General features: G+C 51.0%; 1 protein-coding gene across 7 annotated transcripts in view; it reads left to right on the top strand.

Moving 5' to 3' along the window:
- Nucleotides 1-16,222, top strand: part of Tns1 (tensin 1) — a 215,067-nt gene extending 198,845 nt beyond the window's left edge. For all 7 annotated transcript variants that reach the window (XM_038339634.1, XM_038339636.1, XM_038339640.1 and 4 more), the window contains 11 exons: nucleotides 250-448; nucleotides 2,002-3,062; nucleotides 5,850-5,936; nucleotides 6,683-6,814; nucleotides 7,838-7,930; nucleotides 8,641-8,718; nucleotides 10,925-10,996; nucleotides 11,272-11,440; nucleotides 12,160-12,228; nucleotides 12,754-12,786; nucleotides 14,484-16,222. In XM_038339634.1, the coding sequence (XP_038195562.1) occupies nucleotides 250-448; nucleotides 2,002-3,062; nucleotides 5,850-5,936; nucleotides 6,683-6,814; nucleotides 7,838-7,930; nucleotides 8,641-8,718; nucleotides 10,925-10,996; nucleotides 11,272-11,440; nucleotides 12,160-12,228; nucleotides 12,754-12,786; nucleotides 14,484-14,628 (2,138 nt within the window). In that variant the 3' untranslated portion in view covers nucleotides 14,629-16,222. The remainder of the gene's footprint in view (nucleotides 1-249; nucleotides 449-2,001; nucleotides 3,063-5,849; nucleotides 5,937-6,682; nucleotides 6,815-7,837; nucleotides 7,931-8,640; nucleotides 8,719-10,924; nucleotides 10,997-11,271; nucleotides 11,441-12,159; nucleotides 12,229-12,753; nucleotides 12,787-14,483) is intronic.
- The last annotated feature ends 9,932 nt before the right edge of the window (nucleotides 16,223-26,154 follow it).

Here is a 26,154-nt window from a genome sequence, read left to right on the forward strand (position 1 = left end):
GGGGAAGATGCTGGTGGCCTAAGATGCAGAGGCGGAGCTTAGAGAAGCCAGTGCCCCTTAAAGCTTGCCTCAGGTTGGGAAGTATGGGCAAACAGAAGCCTCAGTAAAGCACTCCTGGGATCTTGTGGCGGGGGGGGGGGGTTATGCTGCCTCTTTCCCAGGCTGGACTCTGGGGTGCTGTAGTCCCTGGCAGGGTGGGTGGATTCCTACCACACCCGTGTTCATTCTTTGTCCCTTTATTTCTTCCAGAGCCCAGGAGCTATGTGGAGTCTGTGGCAAGGACAGCGGTGTCAGGACCTCGAACTCAGGATGTTGAGCCCAAGAGCTTCAGTGCCCCGGCTGCCCACGCCTATGGACATGAGACACCCCTGAGGAATGGGACCCCGGCTGGCTCCTTCATCTCCCCCAGCCCCCTTTCCACAAGCAGTCCCATCCTCAGTGCTGACAGGTAAGCTAGGCATGGGGAGTGCAGGAAGAGAATCTGGGCCCGAGCGAGCCGAGGCAGCAGAGGATCTGTGTAGACTACAGATGGGCAAAATCCCATCCAGACTGCTACCAGGCCTAGGGAGAGGGGATTTCTGGGCATCCAACTTTAGGGAGTCGAGGTGGTGAGCAAGGCTCTTGGGCTGTGATCCATTCTGCCTGAGAGAAAGGAACCAGTGAACAGTCCTTTCTGTTATTGATAACCCAGAGTACAGAAAGCTCCACGCACGCAGCAGGCTGCTCTCCTCAAAGCTTTGGGCTGTTAGCTGCTTTGTGCTGCAGTCCCAAGAGCCAAGCTTTACTGTTCCCACTTCTCAGAAGAGACAACTGAGGCTCAAAGGGGCTGAGCTGTAGCAGAAACGGGCTTCAACCTATGGGTGTAAGTGTCAGAGGTCACGTCTTTCTCCGTTCCACCGACTGGAGTGATCTGTATAGACAAGAGCCACCTGTGTCCTGCACTGAACCAGAAATGAGTGCTTGGAGCACAAAGCAGGGGTGGCTACTTCTAGCAGGGGAAGTGGAGAGGACGTTGAAGGATAATGGTCTAGCAGGAGCCCAGAAGGATGACGGGATGTCTTGGGGTGAAGATGTAGGTCAGAGGGACAGAGAACTGCGGTGTGTGGTGTAGGCACAAGGGCTACTCGGGCATGCAGCCTGTGAGAGAGGGGCATCTTGGTGGACAGACACTCCTGGTAGCCACCTGAGTAAGCCAGACGGGGAGGGAATCATCTTGTGCCTGGGGCCCAGCGCTCTGTAAGGCCCTTTCTTTCCGACTCTCCTAAGCATCAGCTGCTTGCCACCTGGCTCTACTGGCTGCTCACCCTGGTCCCCGCAGCCCTGTTCCTTTCCATCACATGGTCCATGGGCAGAGCTTTGGGTCTAGCCTGTGCCTACATCACAGCAACCTCATGACCAGGCAGAGGCAACTTGTGCCATTAGTGAGCAGACTGGGGGGTGCTGAAGACAGACCTCCAAATGAGCTGAGATCTCCTAATTTGTGGTACCCACTGTATGTGATTCTGTTTCTTTGCTTTTTGGAGTCACCTAGGAGCTAAAGCACTCTGCGAGGATGATAAACCACCTAGGGAAACCAAGTCAAGTTGAGCCCTAGTAGGAATAGAGCCAGGTGCTTGACTGCCTCTCTAAGTTTCTATGGTGCTAAGGCCTACACCAGGACAGTTGCCTTCGGTTTCCATGATGATTGCTTTGCTATGACTCATGATGGCTCAGGAGTCAGCGTGGCACAGTAAAGAAAGTACGGGTTTTGGAGCTGGATGCAGCTGAGTTGAAACCTGGCCTCTCAGACCTTTGTGGTTCTGAGCTTACTGTTTAAATTCTCTGGCCATTGGCTTCTTTTTCCCATGGATCCATTATGTAATGTATAAAAGCCCGACTTCCTCTACCCTGAGTGGAGCTCTTATTGCTCTTAGTGGTTGAAGGATGCTGGCTACTCAGCAAAAGTCCACTCTTTATTAAATACCATTCACTGACATTTCTACCTGCTCTCTCTCTCTTTAGCACTTCCGTGGGCAGTTTCCCATCAGCGGGGAGCAGTGACCAGGGTCCACGGACACCCATCCAGCCCATGCTGGACTCCAGCATCCGCTCAGGCAGCCTGGGGCAGGCGAGTCCAGCAGCACTCAGTTACCGAAGCTCATCACCGGTGCCGGCTGGTGGCAGCAGCTACAGCAGCCCTGACTACTCCCTTCAGCCATTCAGCTCTGCTTCAGAGAGCCCAGCCCAGCCCCAGTTCAGTGCGGCCACTGTCCACATGGTGCCTGGGAGCCCTCAGGCACGACATAGGACAGTGGGCACCAACACTCCACCTAGTCCTGGCTTTGGCCGGCGGGCTATCAATCCCACCATGGCTGCCCCTGGTAGTCCCAGTTTGAGCCACCGGCAGGTGATGGGCCCTGGTTTCCATGGTAATGTGGTTTCTGGCCACCCAAGCAGTGCAGCAACCACTCCTGGAAGCCCCAGCTTGGGCCGCCACGCAGTGGGAAGCCATCAGGTTCCAGGCCTCCACAGCAGTGTGGCCACCACACCAGGAAGTCCAAGCCTGGGCCGACACCCCGGAGCCCACCAAGGGAATCTGGCCTCCAGTCTCCATGGCAATGCAGTCATCAGCCCTGGGAGTCCCAGCTTGGGCCGGCACCTGGGTGGATCTGGATCTGTGGTTCCTGGAAGCCCCAGCTTGGACCGGCATGCGGCTTATGGTGGCTACTCTACTCCTGAGGACCGACGACCAACGCTGTCCCGGCAGAGCAGTGCCTCCGGCTACCAGGCTCCTTCCACACCTTCCTTCCCTGTCTCCCCTGCCTATTACCCTGGCCTGAGCAGCCCTGCCACCTCGCCCTCACCAGACTCAGCAGCCTTCCGGCAAGGGAGCCCCACACCAGCCTTGCCAGAGAAGCGGAGAATGTCTGTGGGAGATCGGGCAGGCAGCCTCCCCAACTACGCCACCATCAATGGGAAAGTGTCTTCCTCACCCATTGCCAATGGAATGTCCAGTCCCGGTGGGAGCAGCACAGTCTCCTTCTCCCACACGCTTCCAGACTTTTCCAAGTACTCTATGCCAGGTGTGTCTCTTCTCTTACATTCCTACCTGCCCAAGTGTTAGGTCATCTGTCCTGGCCATTCCTTGGCAGATCAACTTGGGTGGGTCACTGACTCCTAGACCTGAGTTCCTTGCCTGTAGAAGGAGCTGTATCTTTAAAACCTGGCTGGGATGGGGTGTTGTGATGAGGCTGTGCAAGATGAGGACGATGGATGGTCTGCTGCTGTTTGAATGGCCATCACTCTTGTAGCCTCCTGTTGAGCACATGCTATGGGGTAGCCTGAGCTAAGTACTCATTTAACCCTCCAGCCCCAGGGAAGTAGGTATTTCCTTTGCTTTATATAGGAACACTCTATGGCCCACAGAGTTTCTGTTCTTTGTCTGGCATTATATTGTTAATCAATGACAGAGCTGACTTCCAATCTGGGCCCATACTACCCCCAGATGAGTGCTCTTGGGGCGGGGGAGATGGCACAGCGGGCAAAGCACTCGCTGTATAAACAGGAGGCCCTTAGTCTGGATCCTGAGAACCTGTGTAACCCTGAACACAGTAGTGTGTGCTTATAATCCCGGTACTTCTGTCGTGGGATGGGAGATGGGGGTTCCCCAAAAGCTTGCAGGTCAGCCTGCTTGGCATGTGCAGCAATGAACAAGAGGCCCTGCCTCAAACAAGGTGGAAGGCAAGGTCTGACACACCCAAGGTTGTTCTCTGACCTCTACATGCAGGTTGTGGCATGCACACACACGCACGTATGCAGTACGTATGCATGCACTCATGCATGATAGGAATGTCTTCAGCATGTATTGGCTATTTGAGGGATGAGGGATACTGTGACTTAACTGAACTTTGACATGCCGCTGTCCGGGACCTCTATGACTATTGTCAGCTCCATCTATCAGTTAACCATGGGCCAGGTGGGCGGGCGGGACAGGGTAAAGGTGAGATGCTTTAGCAGAGCCTAGTTTGCACAGACCTGCTTCCTGCTGGATGAGTTTTCCACCCAAGTCTGGTCTCACTCTCTAAACATAAAGTTCAAGGCTTCGGGTGATCCGCACCTTTGCAACCAGACCTCATCCCTGTGTGAAGGGGCCCTGAAGCTACTTGTGTCCAAGGCAGATACAGAAAATTATAAACAGCCTAGGATGGCCCTGAGGCATCCTGACTCTCTGAGTCCTGTGTCCTTCCAGGTCCTTCCAGGCTGGGACACTTAAAGTGACCCTGCACTCCCCTGCTTCCTGCCGCCTACTGGGGACATCTGGTTCCCAGCCCCAATCCTTGAAGGATGCGAAGTTTCTAGTAGTTAGGAGGACACTTCCTGTTTCCCACCATCTTGCCTACTTAAAATAGCCTCTGGAGTCAACACAGGAAGGCACACAGGACTCCAGCCACTTCTCACAGCTCCTTAGATCACCCATGGCTTGGCTTCAGAGAAGGGCCAGGCGCCTGCAGCAGAGACATTTCTAGCTGCCTAGCCTGGGAACGGAGATGAGTCCCCTCAGGCCACTGAAGACAGAGCCCAGGTGCTCTTGAGAACCAAGACCCCTGGCTGCAGCTGCAGGGCCCTTCTCTCCTAACTTGGTGGCATCTTCAACATGGTGTCCCCTGCTTCATTCTCTCACAAAGGACTGGGGAACTGTGAAAGTGGATTCCACCCTTTTCCTTCTTTCTGCCCCTTTGCCTTTTTTTTTCCTGCTTTGGGTGGAAGGGTAAAAGAATGTCAGTAGAAGGCAAGGCTAAGTTCTGACACTCCACTGTGTGGTTCGGTGATTACAATTTGAAACAATCCGGTAGTTATTTCATAAATAATCAAGGTTGAGGACCTTAGAGGCTTAGAGCATAAAGATATGATAAGGAACCAGGCACGGCAACACTCGCCTATAGTCCCTGCACTGGGAGGAGGAGGATCGTGGCAAGTTCCAGGGGAAGGCCACCATTGGAATCAATCTTGTCCAGTCCCCCTCTACAATGTAGTGTTTTCAGAAAGAGGCTACAGAGTGACTGAGTAGGATATCATCTGACTATGTGTGATACCGTTAGTGGCCACTAGAGTACTGGCATTCCCTGGTCGAGATGTTGGAAGGGAGAGTGCTTTTGACCATACTGATATAGAATGTCACTCTCAGTGTGGGTATCAAGAGGGTATGGGCCACAGGAGAGAGACATAGGTTTTCTTGTCCTCTGTTCATGGATATCAGACTGAGCTTGGGGGAAAGAGTGCAAGGAGAAGGGAGGTATCAACCTGTGGGAGGGAAGTGGGGAGAATTAGCTCAGAATCTGCTAGGCATGGGGAATGGGATGGGGAAGGGATGCCTGCCAGATCCTTTAACCACAGAGTGGCCAGGCAACGGCTGTGGCTAGCAGGAGGAAGACTGGGGGAGAAGGCTACCGGGTACCTCCCACCACGTTCTCAGATGTTTGAGGATCTAGTGTTTGGGTTTATTTCTTGGGGCTGACACACACTTGCTAGCTTAGAATAATAAAGGCAGATTCTGTCATAGCAAAGCCAGAGATCAAAATCCAGATGTTGGCAGAGGTGCTTCTGTGTCTTTTGGCTTACAGATAGATGTTTCCATATTCACCTGGAACAGTCCCTGTGTGTCTGTTGTCTCTTCTCTACTTTGAAAGACATTTGTCATATTGAATTAAGTCTCACCTTGGTCTGGCATGCCTTTGTCTAAATTTGATTACATCCGTACGGACCCTCTTTTCAATAAGGCCATATTTGTAGGTTTGAGGTGTTAGGATGTTGACACCTTTTGGGGAGCATGCAATTCAAGGGTAACACTTTCCCTCTGCTTCCTCCTTTAGACAATAGTCCCGAGACACGGGCTAAAGTGAAGTTTGTCCAAGACACTTCCAAGTATTGGTACAAGCCAGAGATCTCCAGAGAGCAGGGTGAGTTGGGGACAGCATTATTGGTTTGGTGGCCCAGACTTCATGGACTACCTCTCACCATGTCTGCCTTGGGCAAGAACTCATTCCTCCATTCAGGAGGTGGTGGTCACAGAGAGGAGACTGGGATTAGAGTAGAAAGGAAAAAAGCACTTCCCATGGAAAGGGGTGGGGCTGTTAGAAGCAGATCCTTGGAGTGGTCAAGCAAAGTCTTGGCTTTCCCAGGCAAAGTAAAATGCCAGTCAACGGATCTGAAACTATAATATGGAAGGTGATATTATTATTATTATTATTATTATTATTATTATTATTATTACTATCATCACCATCATTATTATACAAAAAGAAAAACCAAAAGATCAAGTTTGGCATGTAGGCCTGAGGGTGAAGCCCACCTCAGGGTCTCAAGGAAAGTCCATCATTGTAGAATGAGGGTCAGCAGGGAGGGCCTACAGACCCTCTCTTTTTCTGGAAATGAGATTACAGAGCCATCACATTTCCCAGTCACACAGTCTGCTTCCTGTCATGGGGCTGTGCTGGGTAGCGGCTACATATGGCATAGTCTCTAGCATTGGCTCTCTCTGGCCATCTGCAGAAGACATTTGCCTTGCTTGGGACAGGAGGGCCCTCTGGAGTGCTTGCTTACACTCTGGCATTGAAGAATGTCATCTCAAGAGAAGAGAGAGTCCTCTCAAGCCAAGCCAGTGCCACTGGTTTCTTGATGACTCTTTTGCCACCTCTCGTTTCAGCCATTGCACTCCTGAAGGATCAGGAGCCAGGGGCCTTCATCATCCGTGACAGCCACTCCTTCCGAGGGGCCTATGGGCTGGCCATGAAGGTGTCCTCGCCCCCTCCAACCATCACTCAGCAGGGCAAGAAAGGTAGCGTCTTCCCCCCACCAGGCTGGGGCTTCTTGCTTCTTCAGAGCCCTTGGGTGCCTGAGCAGGGTCCCTCACTCACCAGGGATGGTCCCTGAGACACTCACTGGAAGACATTGAGGGGTGGTTTCGGGACAGCAGTCATTGGAACTTGGTGCATGTGGGATGTTTCCTGGAGGGATGGAAGAGAGTGCCGCAGGCTTTCTTTTGGGACAACAACCAGCTCCCAAATAAAGACACAGAGACTTAATATTAGTTATGAGTGCTTGGCCTTAGCTCATGCCTGTCCCACTAGCTCTTACAACTTAATTCACCTGTTTCTCTTCATCAATGTTTTGCGGTGGGGTTTTTTTTAGGTTTCTTTCCTTCTGTTGTCTTACTCCATGTCTGGATGTCCGGCATCTCCCTCTCTTTCTTCCTAGTTCTTGCTTCTCTTTTTTCTCTTCTCTGTTCTCTTGAGTCTAGATTTCTTCTCCTACTTATTCTGTCACCAGCCCCACCTATCCCTGTACTGCCTAACTATTGGCCATTCAGCTTTTCATTAGACAAATCAGGTGCCCTAGGCAGGCAAGGTAGAACAGCAACACATCTTTACATAATTAAACAAATGCAGTGTAAGCACATGTAACACACCTTCACATAGTTAAAGTATTATTCTGCAACATAAACAAATGTAACAAACACATCTTTACATAGTTAAAGTAATATTCTGCAACAATAAACAAATGTTAACAAACACATCTTACATAGTTAAAGTAATATTCCGCAATATAAACAAAAGTAACAAACACATCTTTACATAAAGTACTATTCTGCAACATAAACAAATGTAACGCATCTTTACATAGTTAAAGTACTATTCCACACAGAGGAATGAATGTGATCCTCATCCAGAGCACTCTGGCCACCTTGCCTCAATAACCTTCTCTCTCATCTCACCCTATACGCTGCAGAGGCCATGAGACAGTGTTTGGAGGGGGTGCTTTGACAATGGTGACCAATTCTGTTATCTCTTTTCCCTTCCAGGAGACATGACCCATGAGCTGGTGAGGCACTTCCTGATAGAGACAGGCCCCAGAGGAGTCAAGCTCAAGGGCTGTCCTAATGAGCCAAACTTTGGTGAGCATCTTGGCTTGTCATTCTGATCTCTATCCTGGTCCTCAGGGGGTCTGGGCCAACTTATACCTATCTTACTGCTGCCAGTCCACCTGGGCGTGGCTTGGGCAGAAGGAAGGAATTGTGGCTGTTTTTACAAAGTTCTATTGAAACCTGGCCACACCTCCTGGTTACATACTGTGCACCATGGCTCCTCCAGTCTGCCGGGTCCCTTTCTGTATTTGTCTTGCTAAGTTGAGGCCAGCTGTCAGTACATTGAAATAACCGCAGTAAGAATGGCTGTCCTTGGCTGCCAATATGTGAAAGTCAGTATCTAGGTGTCATGTCACTCTGGTGTCATGGCAATCCTGCATGGTAGCTGTCATTCTCCCCTTTTTGCACATGAAGAATGTGTAAGTGCCACTTAGGTCCTCTAGATAAACAACAGAGTTGGGATCTTATGTCACCATTCTCCTACTGCACTGGTCTGATGGGGACATAGGGAGCATGGCTATCAAGGAAAGCAGTTAGGTCCCCTGGGAATTCTCAGTGTAGAGGGGGGCAGGTTTTCAATTCTGTCGGTGGAAGTGGTGTTGAGGAAGCTGGGGCCTGGGATGTGGCTCAGGAACATGCGACAGATACGGGGAAGGTGTGGACGGATGGGGTGGGGTTCCTTGTGTCCCTTTTCCAGTCTCTCCTCATCACTGTCTTGTTGGTGTGCTGTCTCCCCGCAGGCTCCCTGTCTGCTTTGGTCTATCAGCACTCCGTCATCCCACTGGCCCTGCCCTGCAAACTGGTCATTCCAAGCCGAGGTAGGAAATACTCCCTCATGCTGTCTGCCCAGAATGGAGCCAGGGCAGAGGCAATACAGGGAACCCCTCCCCCATCTCTTACTTTTTTTTTTTAAAGAGGAAATTAATTGCCCATTAATTACCAGACTATTCTCAAAAGTACTCTGGCTGTTTAAGAAATTTCACACTGAATTCTCAGAACGGGCCTTATTCTCAGAACGAGGACAGTCACACGAGGATTATATCCTGGTACACGAGAGAACTTCTAGTGTTAGGTGACCGTTTCTGTTCATCCAGTTTGACACACTGAATTATTAATTACCATTGGCCAACATTGTTAGCTTAAAGGTTCAAATGCAACTTCAATAACATTAGTAACCACACGATTTAGACACTAATTCAATTATATTTGTATGGAATTTACAAAATTGTTTAATATTTCTATCATATAAGCCAGCAGCTCTCAGAGCACAGTGCTTGGAGTTGCTGCATCCATCCTGGAAACTTGCTAAAATGCAGCTATTTTCAAATTTGTCAGAAACTGTGGGTCAGAGCTAGGCCTGCGACTGCCTGTAGATCTCTGGTCTTAGCAATGTAGGAGCCTGAGCCAGGCAGGTTCATGACCTGCTCTGGCTGCAGAGTGAGTTTAGGTCCCATTGGGCAACACAGAGAGCTCAGAATAAAAAGAAAAAATGAAGCCGGATGGTGGTGGCACACACCTTTTATCCAGCACTTAGGAGGCAGAGCAGGAGGATCTCTGTGAGTTTGAGCCACCCTGGTCTACAAGAAGCTAGTTCCAGAACAGGCTCCAAAGCTACAGAAAAACCCTGTCTCAAAAAAACCCCACAACAATAACAAAAAAAAAAGGAAAAAAGAGGAATGAGATTAGCCCATGACAGAGCACCTTCTGTACATGTGAGATCCAATGGTGCAGGCTCCAGTGTCAGCACAGGGATGCAGGGATACAGCACACCTGTGGACTATGCCCAGCCATCTGTATCCTAGCACAGCTGTGTACCAGCATATAGGAGCACCGATACAAACATCACTCAACTCTTCTTCCTCCTATTTTTTCTCTTCTTCTTCTTCCTTCTGATATTCTTTTTAAGAGTTAGGATTTTTTTGTTTCATGTATTTATTTAATTTTTAATTTTTGCTATGTAGACCAGGCAATCCTTGAACTCACAATTCTCCTGTCTCAGCCTCTGAAGTGCTGGATTACAGGCACACACATTCCTATTCCTGACAGATTTTTAAAGTTTCTTGTTCATGTATAATTGAAATAAAGCATGAGCTCTATGTGGTATGAGAGGTGGCATGTGTTGCTGTAGTACACACACACTGTACGCTGGTAGAAGGTGGTGTGTGTTGCTGTAGTACACACACACTATGCTGGTAGAAAGTGGCGTGTGTTGCTGTAGTACACACACACTGTACGCTGGTAGAAGGTGGCGTGTGTTGCTGTAGTACACACACACTACGCTGGTAGAAGGTGGCGTGTGTTGCTGTAGTACACACACACTACGCTGGTAGAAGGTGGCGTGTGTTGCTGTAGTACACACACACTGTACGCTGGTAGAAGGTGGCGTGTGTTGCTGTAGTACACACACACTGTACGCTGGTAGAAGGTGGCGTGTGTTGCTGTAGTACACACACACTGTACACTGGTAGAAGGTGGCGTGTGTTGCTGTAGTATACACACACTGTACGCTGGTAGAAGGTGGTGTGTGTTGCTGTCGTACACACACACTGTATGCTGGTAAAATTGAGCTGCTCAATATATCTAATATATCTGTCACTTGACTCTGAGTCATCGCAAAGTGATTGGCCTGTGTTGCGCTTCAGTGAATTCAGTCGCTCACTGGGTTATACAAAGATACACTGGTGCAAAATCCAGTAGTTCCCATTGCTCCTTAAAGCCTTGCTGTCTGCTGCATGCTGGGTTCCAGAGACCCGGGGACGTGGGTGCTACCATTGTCATCACCACCGTCCGTTCATAGGTACTTAGCAGGTGCTGCAGTGGGGATTCAAGCCCAGTTCTTCTGGACTGTAGCACCTCGCAGCAGTGTGCTGGGACCTTGGGAGTCATTTTATATATGCAGCGCTGACTGCCAAGACCCACTGTGAAAAGAGTATCCATTGCAGGAAGCATGTACTTGCCTTTGGCCCAGCCAGACTTGTTTGAATTACTGTAGGGTTTTAATCACTAATTGAATTTTTGTCTCAGACCCCACAGATGAATCAAAAGATAGCTCAGGCCCTGCCAACTCAACCACTGACCTGCTGAAGCAAGGAGCAGGTAAGTGTCACCCAAGATGGGACCGATGCCCAGGCTTGTCTTTCCCACCTCCTGCCCGATCCCCTCCTGCAGGTGCAGGGTGGAATTTTTTCCCAGATTTCATTTCTGTGTGAAGTGGTTTTGGCTCAAGGCTTGACTAAAGTTTGTCATCACCTGCCTCTGCACAGTGGCACTGAGGGGTTGCCTGCCCCGTACCCCAGCCCCAGTGGCTCCTGAGGGATTTCCTGCCACATACTCCAGCCCCTGTGACTCCTCCTTGGTTCCATTTCTTCCAGCTTGCAATGTGCTCTTCATCAATTCTGTGGATATGGAGTCACTCACCGGGCCACAGGCCATTTCCAAAGCCACGTCTGAGACTTTGGCTGCTGACCCCACACCAGCTGCCACCATTGTCCACTTCAAGGTCTCTGCCCAAGGAATCACACTGACTGACAATCAGAGAAAGTAAGCCCACCTGCCCATCTTTCCCTCCAACCCTCATTTATCCCCTTACACATGCTCTGACCATCCCTGTACCTCTTGCCTGTCTGTGAACTGTGCATCCAAAGTGAACCATCCATCCATCCATCCATCCATCCATCCATCCATCCTCCACCCATCCCCCACTTGTTCATCCATCTACCCACCCACCCACCTAACCAACCATCCACCTATCCATTCACCCACCAACTTATCTACTCTTTCATCCATCCATGTATACATCTGTTCATTCATCAAACCATCCATACATTGTGCAAGCATGTATGCATCCCTCTATCCAACGTCATCCACTCATCTATCCATCCAACGTCATCCACTCATCTATCCATACTTCTTTCTAAAGAAGTGGCCTGCTTTGAACATGTAGAATACAGATGAAGAAAGGTCCTTGATTTGAAGAGTAAAGGCTTTCATACTGTGAGCTCTATGTTCTCAGCCCATTTCCTTCCTCTTCCACAGTTCCCCATTTATCATTTCTCAGTGCCAGTTCTATGGCGTATCTGTCTGTCCCTGTGTGGGGCTTAAGTCCTGGTATGAGCTCTTAGGCCATCTTATTCAAAGGAGAGGCTTGTGAACCGCCGATAGGCACAGTGATGGGAAGGCGGGCTGCCCTGCAGGTGGTGCAGGTGTGAATAAGCAGTTACTCCCATGCTCACTCTGGCCCTCTGATATCTTTGCCACAGGCTCTTCTTTAGACGGCACTACCCCCTCAATACTGTCACCTTCTGTGACCTGGATCCACAAGAAAGAAAGTAAGTATCTTTTTTTTCAGAGTGGGGTTGGATATTTATTTAGTGGGTTTTGGAGGGGGAAAGGAGAAGGGAAGAAGAGCAGGGAAGCAGAGAGAGAGAGAGAGGGAGGTGGAAAGGAAGAGTGAACGTATCTTATAGGCTCCTCCTCCCTCTCCCCTGAAGTGTGTGTGTGTTGTGTGCTGGTGTATTCTTGTCTCATAGGCTCCTCCTCCCTCTCCCCTGAAGTGTGTGTGTGTTGTGTGCTGGTGTATTCTTGTCTCAGCCACAGCGATGGTTTGTCCTGTGCAATGAGAACCATTATGTTGACAACCACTCTAGTCTCCTCCCCAGACCTGTGGACTTTCCACAGACTTCATTCTGCTGTGTCTCCTCCCTACACGGGAGGTGGGGAGCAGCATCCTCTCCATTTGGATTATCCTGTGTGTGATCTTGGGGATGTGTCTCCTGGAATGGGCTCTCCTCTGCCTTGCTCTGGCGGAGCTCCTGAAAGAGACACATTGGCTTACGTGGACATTTTTTCCACAGGTGGATGAAGACAGAGGGAGGAGCCCCTGCTAAGTAAGTGTGGCTTGCCCTGCACTGAGCTGGTTGACCTTTGAACTCTGTGGAAAAGTCAGGGACAGAGATGGGGACAGGCTCTAGGCAAGGGTCTGATGAGGGCCTGTATACCAAGGTCTCTGAGATAAGGAGAAAGGGAATATGGCCCACATCTTGTTGCTGACGGAGACATGTGTCTAGGCATGGAGTTGGAAGGCTTTGTGGAAAGAAAGAATACTTGAAAATGGGCTTAAGTGACAGGTGCATTTTGGGTAGATAGAAATGGGTTTAGGGGTAGGGGAGGCAACCTCAGAGGAAGGGGTTGTGTGACTCTCAGACTGCAGGCTCCCAAGGACAGGGTGGGTCTGTCAGTTGCTAACAGTTGCTGAAGGAAGTGTCTGGAGTGGGCCAGAGAGAGAGAGCACCTTGCTTGGGAATCTAATCCTTATCAACAGGGGACTCCGGAGGGGCTGTGTAGGAGGGAGAATGCCTCAACCTTCTGTAACCTTCATAGGATCAAAAGGGACCTCGCATTCTTGTGCCTCCCTATGCCACTGAATCTCTTCACGCTACTGCCAGACATCAGACAAACCAGTTTGCCAGTGGATCAGATGGCAACGTTCAGATCAGGCCCAGTTGGCTGGGTCTCTGTCCTAGCGACACGAGGGGCGGGGGGAGAGGCCTGTGTGCTTCTATTCTGGGCACTCAGAGATGTCCTTTACCCTGCCTGGGTCACAAATGCCATTCAACAGACACAGTCAACCTGGAAAGGGAAGTGCCCTGACTCATCTGGTCATTATCGCGGGTTTTCAGGTCCTACCACAGAGTAGAGAGTCAAGCCATTTGACACACAGGGCTGTGTGTGTGTGTGTGTGTGTGTGTGTGTGTGTGTGGTTTCCTCATCATGTGTGTGCTGTGTGGATATGCATTTACTGTGTGTCTCTTGCGTAGGTGTGCAACAAGGCATGTTTATGTATACGTGCACAGACACACATGGGCAGGCAGAGGCCAGCCTGGCTAATTTTAGCTGTGGGTGCCATGCATACTCGGCCGAGGGGTTTCCATCGGCATTTCCAGCTGTCCCGATTTCCCCATCTCGCTCTAATTAGCAACAAGCCGGCTGGGAGGGGCCCTGAGCTCACATTCTGTTCCCTGCTCTCATACTTTTAACTCTGTTTTGCAGAGAGTGAGAGAATGCTGGGTTAGTCCCAATGGTGTTGGGGGAGCAGGGGACAGGTGTGGGGTTCCTTACCCCTCCTTTTTTCAGGGCTTCCTGGCTCCCAGAGCTAGCTAGGAGTGTGTGTGTGTGTGTGTGTGTGTGTGTGTGTGTGTGAGAGAGAGAGAGAGAGAGAGAGAGAGAGAGTGGGGGAGATGGGGACCTGCTTATGTTTGTCCCGTAGGAACCCTCAGACTGGGGTGGGGCTGAGAGAGAACCAGGAAGCTTGGCCTGGCCTCTTCCTTACACCTGTCTAACCACCCTGTCACTCACACCCAGCTCAGCTCCCGCTCCCTCTCCCTAGGGGAATGTCACCTTCCCTGAAACAAAGCAAAGCACTGTCCTCAGGACTTGGCTTTAAGAGCTAGCCCCAGTTCTAGATGCTTTGAGAGGCATGGGGGGTGGGGAAGCTGGGCTGACCCGGAGCAGGCTTTCCTGCCTGGGTTGCCCTCCAGAGAGAGCCTGGACTCCTTACCTAGGCCCCCTCTCCTGCCCCGTCTAGGCTCTTCGGCTTTGTGGCCCGGAAGCAGGGCAGCACCACGGACAACGCTTGCCACCTCTTCGCAGAGCTTGACCCCAACCAGCCTGCTTCTGCTATCGTCAACTTCGTCTCCAAGGTCATGCTAAGTGCTGGCCAGAAGAGATGAATCCTGGAGTCCTTGCCCAAGGCTGAGGCACTGGGGATGGGGCATGTGGGAGAGGGGACCTGTGAATCCTGACCACCTTAAATCCAGAAAGAGGACTTTTGGGTTGACTGTGGAGAAGGCGAGAAGGAAGTGCAGCACCTGGGAGAGGGACTTGAATGGTGGAGGGGAGGGAAAAGGGAGGAGGAGAAAGCAAGGATGGAAGAGAGGAACTCAGAATCCCCTGTACAGATGGAAGCCATGCCTATCAAAGCCCCTCCAGCTAGCTGGGGGCCCTGGCTCCCCTCCCCCTCTGAGAGAATTGAGCCCCCACAGGGAACACACAGGCCTCTTTTGGTGGTGGTGGTGGTGGTGGGGGGGGGGACACCAGATTTCACAGAGCAGTGACAAGCTTATTCTCCCTACCCTCCTACCTTGAGAGAAGAAGCTGAACCTACTTCTCTGGAGGTAAGGTTGCTAAACCCAGTGACCAGCGTGTGACATCAGGTGGTGACACTCTTTTACATTTTGCTCACCTGAGGCACCCATGGGCCGTGCTTGCTCTGACTTCTTGTTGTGGGGTGTAAAATGTGCCCCAGCCTCCCCGTGCACTGATCACTGATCGATACCTGCCTCTATCCACTCGAATTACAAACAGCTCTGCTTGTCTGTGACCCTTGTGATACACACTGACCAAAGAAGGCTAGGGATATGGGGTGGCATGGCGCCAGGGCAGAGACAAGCTGTCTCCTGAAGGAGCGTAGCATTATGGATAGCAGAGTCCTCTCTCTGTTCCTACAACTGCCCTTTAGTGGCCCTGGGGGCCTCCAGCCTGTCCCCGGTAGCAACCCTGGTACAGAGGGCAAAGCCCACCTGCTGCATTAGCCTTGCTCTGTCTCCGAGACTGAAGCTGGGCTGGAGGAAGAAGCTATGTCCACGGTCTTGGGAAAGATAGCCATTAGGGAAGGGTGGCATCTTTTCTTGGCTTGCGGAGAGTTGGACATACGCACGGATAGTGTCCAGCGTTGGTTGGGCATGCGCACTGATGGTATCCAGGACTCTGCCTTATTCCCTTCTCACAGCCCCATTCCTGGGCCGGGAGTGCCAGCACTAGCTTTGTCCTTGCTCACCTGCTTGAGGCCTACTGGGGGACGGGAGCTATGCCTTTCTGACCTACTCTGTCCTATGTAGTCCTTCTGTTGGCTTATCCCAGGAGCCTGCTCCCCAAAGTCCTGCCCAGGGCACCTGGGGAGGCCTGGAGCCCCTGTTTTCCTCTCTGTGTTTTGGGGTCTGACGGTTGCGGATCCCTTTCTGGCTGGGCTGCCCACGTGGTCCTCCTACAATGCCAAAGCTTCCCTGTTCCCCTTCTGCCTCAGTTTCCCCAGCAGAACCATGTTGCCTGTGGGACAGAGGATAGAATGTATGAAATTAGGCCAAAGGTCCTATGGTCCGTTTGTGGGGTTGGGAAGGTCCCTGTCACCACTCAGGCCTCCATTTAAGCCCATGGGGGTCCCTAGGGGTGGTATTGTACTGATATATAAATATATATAATATATACATGAGACATACTGATAGAATCTGTAAGCTAATAAAAATATAAGAAAAGGTTAAAAAAGAATAGGTAAATTGACAAGAAATATTTATTGTTTTTTCCCATATTGCTTTATTGCCCCTAGCCACAAACTGTTTCCTTTTCTTTCCTAATCTGTAAGTAGAGCCTGAACTGCAGAGGGTCTTTATATCCCAAACAGCTCAGGTCTGGCCTTGGCCTTGACCTTGGTCTTGGCCTTCCTAGGCTCCATCTGGGACTTGGGGGATAACATGCTCTGGCTGCTTAGTTCTGGCAAGCAGTAGCCCAGCTGCCTGCATCGTGGGTGTGAGGATGGCTGCTTCCATCGCCCCAGGTCTGAGCCAGCATGTGTTTGGTATGCAGGCAATTGGCCCTGGTGTGTGCATCTCTTGGACTTTTTTCCCCTCTGGGGAGATTTGACTGTGTGGGCGTTGTTTTGAGGAGTTGGAGAGAAGAGTGGGGATCATGGGTAGAGGCTCCTTTGGGTCCTGCTTCCCAAAGAATAAATGGGCTTAGTGATCAAGGTCCTTCTAAAGTGTCCTTCCCTCTGAGATATTCAAGACTAATGTCTCGATTTACCACTTTCTTCATTCCCCAAATGAACCCCACTTCTTCCCAAGTTAGAAGAAAAGTTTTCTCATCCCCTTCTTTGTAAATACCCTCATCCTACTGCACAGTCCGAGGAGGCTTCTCCTGGCTGGAATGTTCACACGAGCCTTTGAGGAATATCAGAGCCTCTGCACCCTGCCTTGGGCCATCCCTCAGTTAGCCTCGAGTCTGGGGTCAGCCTTCACATGTGATGTCACCTTCTCATGCTGCACCCAGGCCCAAACCATGTGTGAGTCATGTGAAGGACCTAGGTGGATGCTGGGAAGTGGGTGCCTCCTTCCCAGCATGCCTATAGAAGGAATGGACACCCAAGTTTGGCGTTTTTGGAAGGACGTCAGAGAAGGGGCCTCAGTTCTTACACTGAGAACCACACTGTAGTCTGCCCTCTTCCTCACTGTGATTCTCACAGGTGGGCCTTGCACATTCATGCACGCACACATGCGCACACACACGTGCACACACACGTGCACACACACAGAAACCATACGTACTCTCACCCCTCCATACGCAATCTATTCTTGCCAAAGATTTTCTTTAAACACGAATGCTTTTTTTACCCATTGTTGTTTTGTGAGTGATCTGATTTGTTGTTCTGTGTAGCTGAGTCTGTATGTCAGCAGGGAGAGTGCTGTCTGCCCTTAACCGTGAGTGAAGGAGGGGTAAGAAAGACGGACATGGCAGCCTGTGATGCCATCAGCGAGACCCCTCAGCTACAGCCCAGGTCCATGCTGCCTCTGGCAACTCAGAAGATTGCTGAGGTTGGCCTGTGGCCTCAACCTCCCGGGTTATCTGGAGGTGAGCTGACAGAGACACCGATTGAGCCAGGTTTGGGGGAAGGGAAGGCTCCCATAGTTCCGGGGGGTAAGGGTGAAGAGCTGGGCTAGAATACAGTAGACAGGCGGCCCCTAAGGGAAGGCTGGGAAAAACTAATAATTGGATACTGAAATCTCTATTGTGCTACTGTGGACCCCTTGCTCCCTTGTCCAGCTTTGTCTGAGGAACGGATTCACATTTGAGGTTTGGAATGGACGTTGTTCCCTGGCAGCTTAGATAGCTTTGGACATGATTGCCAGCATTTCTGGTACATCCTGGCTTTGGAGAGTCCCTGGAGATGCCTGTCTCGTGGTGTAGGGAGGACACTGTAGAGGTGTGCCCCTCCAGAAAGGGGTTGTCAGGAGAGGGAGAGACTCTGCACCAGGCCTGAATAGGGATGAAACAGGTTCCTTGTGCTGTCTGGGAAATGCAGGAGAGACAAGTAAGTGAACAACATCCATCCTGCTCTGGATTTCCTTCTCCGTCCTACCTTCCAGGGTTTCTGACCCTCTTTCCCCAGCTTCAGATCTTGGGGAGATCCATCCAAGGGAACCAGCCCTCTCCTGCCTCCATGCCTTGAAGAGGTTGGACCCAAAGCTAGGGCCACTCCTGCACGTAGGCCTTGGCAGAAGATCTCGAGATCGGTGTTTCCATGGTCAGTGGTGACAGGATGTATGTGCGTGTGTGTGTGCAAGTGTGGGTGTGTGTGCATGGTTTGCTCTCTTTTAGGGAGCTTCGAGTGGGAGATGGAGGTAGTAGATGGAGAGATGTCAAGTTCAGTGCGACCCAGAGTGAGAAGAACCAGGAGGTGAGGCCCGATGGTCCACGGATTAGTAGTGTTTTAGTGCTGGCAATGGAGGGAATAGCCACACGGGATAAGGCTCTGCAGGCCTCTTCCTTGCTGTCTCCTCAAAGGGCTGAAAAGTTGGAGGGTCTCAGTTGGTTTCCATGCCTGGGCCCCTCACGGCAACAAGGCCATGGAAGTGTGGCACACTCATGCGTCTTCTCGTCAGTGTTCACACCCAGTCCTCCCTGTGAACTCACATCTGGCTCGTATGTGTGTGAGCACGTTGGGGTGTGCATATGATATCTCCCCACTTTCTTCCCTTCTTTCATTCAAAACAAGTGTAAGAAATTCCTTATATACTGTTGCCTCAACCCTGCCCCCCAGGCCCTCTTCTGGGAGATCCATACCCAGATCCATCTTCTGTCCCCCACCCCAGCCCTCTGCCCCCGCCCCCCAGCCCTCTGCTGTGTATTTATAGATGGAAATATACTTTATATTTTGTATCATTGTGCCTATAGCCTCCGCCACCTTGTATAAACCCTGTTGTATGGCAAGTGTTCTGGATATGAATGTATTACACAGAAGCTCCCCCTCTGTACAGCCGCTTGTCCCTTACAATCATTGTATGGCTTTATAAATGATACCGTGAAACACGAACCCAGGCTGTGGTCTAGTTGTGTTTGGGCTCAACTGGGTCTTCACTGGGCAAGAGCGGTCTTTCCTGAGCACCAGGGTCTTCAGTGATGCTTCTGGGAACCCAAGCAGTGGCCCCCACCCCTTGTCCTGTTCAGCCGAACTGTTATTCATCTGGATTCCCAGCTGAAAGAAGTTCAAAGAATAAAACAAGGAGTCGATTGACCTGGGTGGCTGTGGATTGACCGCAGTGGCTGTGGAGTATAGGCAGAGCTGGGTCCGGGAGCTCAAATGGTGAAAACAGGAAATTTGTCCCCTTCTTGTCCAGGTGTGAGGCCCCACCAGCTGGATCCATCCCCTGAGAAGGGAGCCCTCTTCTCAGGATGCTCTAAGCCAGAACCTACACAAATCCTCATTGGCTCCGAGGGAGCCTGCTTGAGCTTGGCACTCTGGGCGACACAAATGCCTTAGGGGCCTTCTGAAACCACAGGATTGGGGTGGGCTGTCCTGGAGGGCTGTGGCTTCTGAGAGGAGTGAGCAGAAGCTGTCAGGCAAAGTGACTGGGTGCCACCAGGCGGGACACCTGTAGCCCACTGCTACCTAAGAGTTTCGTGTGAGTTCATTGAAGTCGGGAATTTTGGGCGGTGCTCCCCAAATGTACTGAGCACTGTGGGCATGAAGAGCTTCTTGGAGGAGAAAAGCTTCCTGGCACCCAGCTCTCTGCTCCACAGAGCTCTCTACAGTCCTGACCAGAAGCTCAGTCAGCTGATCTGAGTAAGCATGGCCACCTTCAGTGCAGCCCAGCGGTGGGGCTTTGGGGGCAGCCTTGACACACTTGTGGGTGCTGAAACTTCTTGACACTCTTCAACATGACTGAGGACCCCAGAGAGCTTTTGTACAGACTCATTATACCTTTTGATTTCTACACAGTAGAAGTTAAAACAGAACACTTCAAAAATACAGATCCACGCATATAACAATACTAAAATGACACACTGAGTGTGGAAATGAAGGACATTTTCTAAAGTAAGCATTAGGTAGTGTTGTTTGGCATGGTTTAAAGGCTCTGGCCTCTGCTGTTGTCTGTCACTCCTGTTGTGACAGGTCCTTGGAAGAGACTGTCTCTTTGGGGAAAAAAATGAACAAAAAGACCAATAGTGGCCTAACAACATGATGAAATGGTTCTGACCTCCCAGTTCCTGAGGAGGGTTTCAGGGACCCCAGACTCCCTGACCATTCTTTGAGCACCACTTATCTACAAGAGACACAGCCCTCCGGAGAGGCAGTGCCTCACTGGTGGGGACAGAGTGCGCCTGTATTCCTGTTGCCTGCCAGGTGTCGTGTCTCACATCCTGAGGGACACACCAGGAAACCAGGGCTCTGGGAGTTACCTTGTCTTCTCTGAAAGAGAACAAGTCGCTGAGGGTTGGAGCCTGAACCAGCAGGCACAGAAGGGAATTTTCTCAGTCAAGCAGGCGGTGTACCTGTCCTCATGCCCATCCCACAGATGAAAAGACTGAGGCTCACGGGATGAGGCATGATGCTGGGGTAAGCGGCAGAGCCAGGCTTTAGACCTTCCCACTAGGTCCTTCCTAGCGCAGGCCTCTCTGGGAGTGACTAGCTCTGGTGAGTAATGGGCACAGCTCAGGTCATCCTGGTGTGATAGGCAGTCGGGCTGGCTTCCCAGGGAGAAAACAGGGCTCTTGGGCTTAGAATGAAGGAGGGCAAAAGGCCATCCTATGCTGCCACCCAGAAGCCCAGGAATGTGATGACCCTGAGTCCTTGAGGTCCGAGACTTCCTTGGGGTCCAGGAAGTCTGAGTAACGGGGCAGGGGTTGGTCAGGCGCTAGTTCTGGAAGCCACCAAGAAGGCCACCAAGGAGAGGGCAGAGAGCAAAGGGGTGACTCTGGGAATGGAGGCAAAGAGTGCATCCCCCTCTCTCCTCATACCCAGTTCTCAGGTTAACTGAATCCTGATGGGGTCCCACCCTAAGGTTCTATGTGGTCAGTCTCAAGTGGTCGTGGACAGTGTATCCTATCTCTAGCTGGATTCTTCGAAGAATGGGATGGGTAGGCAACAAGGGGAAGAGGAGGTCCATGTGCCATGCAAAAATAACAGTTTAAATGGGAAACTAGAAACTGAGGCCCTAAGTGGCAGCAGGACACTGTCAACTGAGAGAGGCTGGCAGCATCCAAGCTCTGAGAATTCATCAGGCTTTGGGGTGCCCAGCAGAGAGGATGCAGATGGTAATAGCCCTGTGCTTTTGATAGGTGGAATTTGGGGGTGTCATCCCTGAGATGGTCAGCAAGCATTATAGATTGAAAACTCTCAGAGGGCCTCGGAATGCTAGGCAGGAACAGTCCAGGGGCCAGCAAGAATGGCAGATCTCCAGGCTGGGGTTACAGGTCTCTGGAACAGGTCTTGGAGGTTGGAAGCAGTTGCAGGGATGAAGGGAATTCCTTTCTGTAGTCAAAGTACAGAGTCTTGGGGTCCTGAGGCAGGAAAGAAGCCCCCCTGCAGCCCCTGGTCTAGTCCTGGGGCTTCCTTGAAGGAGCCCCTTCTGAGGTCAGAAGGGGAGGGAGGGCAAGAGGGGAGAGGGAGGGCAGGACGAGAACCCAGAAGGAGATGAGAAACTTTCCACTGACTACTCACAGTCTAGGAACAAGCCTGGGTGTTAGGATTGTTTTCCTTATATCTCCTCCACACAGAGTCCAGGAACTCTGTGAAGACCTTTGCTCTGGAGAGGGGGGCAGGGAGTGGAGCAGGCAAGGTCCCTCCTGCAGTGGTGAGCCCTGACAGCCCACCCTCCTACTCCTCACCCCTTCAGTGGACATGATACTAGGACTCTTGACACATTCCAGACATGGAAGGGACCCCAGTGTTTCTCCTGCATCCCTTGGGCCAAGTTCCACGAGAAAGGAGGAACTGGCACCATGGGTTAGGGTTAGGGCTCTTGGTGCCTACCTTCTAGTCCTGAGGCCATGATTGCAGGACAAGGTTTCTATATTCCTTCTGCAGGATATGTGGAATTGATCCTCATGACCAGTGAAACCAAACACTGTATTCTTACTGCATTTCATTTTTCTACCACCTGCCTGTCTGTCTGTCCATCCTCTATCTGTCTGTCTGTCTATCTATCTATCTATCTATCTATCTATCTATCTATCTATCTATCTATCTATCTAATGAGTCAAGGTCTCATGTAGTCAAGGTCAGCCTTGGACTTGCTATGTAGCTAAGTCTGACCTTGAACTTGTGATTTTCTTGCCTCTATCTTCCAGGTGCTGAGATTACTGGTGGATTCATTTTCACCTTTTCTTTTCTCCAAATGAATATTTTCAGTAGTTCTCAGTTTCTGACAGTTCAGAAAACAGCATGGCCCATTCGTAACAACATTGGTGAGGCATGGGACCAAATGTGTAGTGTGTGCCTGTGCATATATACCCCACAGATAATGCACACCCAGACAATAGCACACATGCCCCCACACAAAAATGTGCACAGACATTTACATGCATAGAGATGCACATACAGACTCACATACATGACTACACAGACACATATAGACATGCACACATTTGCACAAAACATATCCAGACCCATAGACACTCATAGACACACGGCACTCAAGTGCACACATCAGAGGCACATACAGGTGATACAGCCCCATGTGTGCTGTGTCTCCACACAGACATACACTTTCCTGTCCCTTCCCATCAGTTGTCCTAGGATCCACCCTTCTGTCACCCTGAGGCAGTTCCAGGGCTTCTGCCACGGATGCTGGGATGGGCTGGTTAGCAGGGCGGTGCTGTGAAAGAAGGGGCTCCGAGGTCAGGGCATGGTGCACAGATGTGGGGGTACGGCTGAGCCAATACGCCGATGAGTTTTGTGTCAACATAAACTAGAGTTGTCTGTGAAGAGGGAGCATCAGTTGAGGAACTTCTGTCAGCAGACTGGCCTATAGCAAGTCTTTGTGGGCATTTTCTTGATTAATGATTGATGGGGAAGAGCACAGACCACTGTGGGTGGTCCTGCCCCTGAGCAATTTGTCCTGGGTTGCATAAAAAGCCAAGCTAAGCAAGTCAGGGAGAGCAAAGCAGTAAGCAGCATCCTCCATGGCCTCTGCTTCAGTTCCTGCCTCCAGGGTTCTACTGTGAGTTCCCTCCAAGATAGACTACAGACCAAAATCTGAAATTAACCTTTTCCTCCCCAAGTTGCCATTTTATCATGGTGGTAGGAAGCAAGCCAAGACAGCTGAGGTTCTGTGGAAGAGGGCAGAGCCCTGAGCTGGAAGTTGGGGGTTGGAAGGAGGGGGATGGGGAACAGCCATTGGTATCAGAAAATCAGGCCGCTGTGAACTCCACACATGCTCTCTGGCAGTGGTTCTCAGCCTGTGGGTCGAGACCACCAGAAAACACGTATTTATGATGCTCTTAGGAACCCCAACCACAATTTATTTTTGTTGCTACTTTGTAACTGCAAATTTGCTGCTGACTGGTGTCTTCATTCCTAAGGCCATGGGAAATATGTTTTCTGATGGTCATGACCCACAGGTTGAGAACGGGAACTTCAAGGGAGGTCAGGCTGGAGACAGGCTGGAGACCGGCTGGAGCACTCCAACCCCTGGCACTGGGTTAGAGGCTGAATGAGGCCCTTTGGAGGTGTGGTCTCTATGACTTCGGGCACAGCTGTGAGAGTTGTCAGGTCTAGCAGAAGCTGGCTATTACCAAAGTAATGGGACACAGCCTGGACCCTGTTAGCCCTAAGGAGGTGGGCTCAGCCCCCTGCCCTCATTGGCAATTAAAAAAAAAGGTGCAGGGGTCACAGGTCCAACTTTAGAGTCATGATATGGGGCTTAGGCTGAAACAGAGGTGCACAGAGCTAAGCAGTGTGGATAAGGTGCCCCACCCCCCACTGCTACCTCTACTCCAGACCTCAGACAGCTGGGACAAGTCATGGAGACCCTGCGAAATCTCTTAGCCAGAGACAAACTCCGCCTCCAGCTGCCTCCAGATTCCAGCCCAGCCTGAGACTCCTGGGATTCTCAGGATTTGGTTCCAGCTTTGCTAGGCTGTCAAGAGGGTGAAAGCCCACCTCCTTTCCTGGGCCTCAGTTTCCTCATCTACAGAATGGGTATGTTTTGCCAGTAAGGGTCAGCCCATGGACTGAAACCACACACCATGAGTGTGATCTGCCACTTGCTCTGGCTCTGTACACTCCAAGAAATACATGCCACTGGGTCTTGCTGGGCCTCTGCTCCCTCTAACTCCCTCCACCAGCTTGGGGGCCTTCAGGAAGACTTGGCAGTTAAAGAGGCTATGCAGACGGCTTACCAGTGAATGATATTGATCTGAGTGGTTCTCGGACTCCAGCCCATAGGTTAGGGGGTGGGGCACAGCCGCCTCTGTGGCTCCAGCTTTTATGGGGCCTAGAAGATCATCTCTTGGCCATCAGGACAGGATGTCCGGGCTCCCTCAGCCTCTGCCCTCTTCTTCCCTCCCCCCTTCCTCCCTTGCTCCCTCCCTCCTAGTTTCCCAGGCCCTGCTTTCCCTACATTCTGCACTTGGATTAATGAGCATGGCTCAGGGGACCTGGCTGATTTGGGTCAGCTGGAGCAGGCCCTATGTAGGGGCCCTTAGTCAGGGAAAGGGCAGGCAGGGTCCAGGTCCTTAAGTTGGGCCAGAGAGGGGTGGAGGAAGCCCGAGGCCATGAAGATTCAAAGGAGGAGACCTCAGAGTCACCTTGGGGTAAGTCAACCCAAATACTCTTTCAATTCAGTAGATGTTAAATGAGCAAAAAAAAAAAAAAAAAAAAAAAAAAAAATGAGCACCTAACTATGTGCAGGTGCCAAGTTTAGCAGCAAGCAGCATGTGACGTCCCTGCTGTGACACTTTGGGTCCGACTGAAGGCTCCCACCTTTTGATACAACATGGCATTGTCATCTACAAAGTTCACACTTGAGAACCCTGAGATTGAATACAACCACTAAAAACCAAACAGCGGACAAAACAGCAGAAGCCCCTACAGGGCAGACTGGCCGCACCTGGAACTGGAAAAGTCAGCAGCCACTGGATCAGGACAATGTCTAAGCACCACGGAGGACGGTGCTCAGAGTTTGCAAGTGGGTCAGGCTGGTCTGGGGAGAGCAGAGGTGGACATAAGGGCATAGCATGTCCCATAGTGAGAGTCCAGAAAGTGACCAAGAATTGTCCGGGTGAAGTGGGGGGAGAATTGGTTCAGATGGATGGAGTAGCAAGTGCCGGGGGCATGGTTAGCAGCCTTTATGATGGAACTTGATGTTCACTTGCAGACAAGACTGGACAGTGGTTGTGGTGGTTTGAACGGGAATGACTCCATAGATTCGTGTGTTGGAATGCTTGACCCACAGGGAGTGGCACTGTTAGGAGGTGTGGCTTTGTTGAAGGAAGTGTTTTACTGCGGCGGGAGGGGGGGGGCGCTTTGAGGTCTCATAGGCCTAAGCTGTGTCCAGTGTGGCTCTTGCTCTCCTGCTGCTGCCTGTGGATGAGGAGGTAGAACTCTCAGCTTCATGGCTGCCGGCGTGCCATCACGCTTCTCTGAAACCTTAACTCAGGCTCGAGGAGACAGCTCAGTGCGTAAGAGCCCTTGCAGAGCAAGCAGGAGGACCTGAGTTCAAATTCCCAGCCCTACCTAAAAAGTTGAGCGAGGCTGTGTGTGCATGTAACCCCAGCATCAAGGGGTGGAGACAGGAGGATCCTGGGAGCTTGCTAACCAGTCAGCCTAGCCAGAATAGTGGGTTTTTTATTCAGTGAAAGACTGTGTTAAAGGAATAGGGAGAGAGCAACATCTGACATCCTGGCTTCCCTATGTGTTCAGGGGCAAACATGCTGGGACACACATGTTCGTGCAGGATACACACTTACCTTACATGTGTAAGAGTGGTAATTAAAAATTAAAAATCTCTGTTATCTATGCTTGTTATTTTGTTAACTGACTTTTGTTTTCTTTCTCTTCATTAGACTCTAAGCCCCTGAGGGCACAGACCGAGGTGTGATTCTGAAGCCCTGGTCCAGCGCCTGGCAGATGGGATACCCTCTCCTTCCGGTGTACAGGAAATGGATGTCTACCACGGCCTGCACAGCATGAGTCTGGAAACCTG

The sequence above is a fragment of the Arvicola amphibius genome, chromosome 8 (genome assembly GCF_903992535.2).
Source record: "Arvicola amphibius chromosome 8, mArvAmp1.2, whole genome shotgun sequence".
Taxonomy (NCBI): domain Eukaryota; kingdom Metazoa; phylum Chordata; class Mammalia; order Rodentia; family Cricetidae; genus Arvicola; species Arvicola amphibius.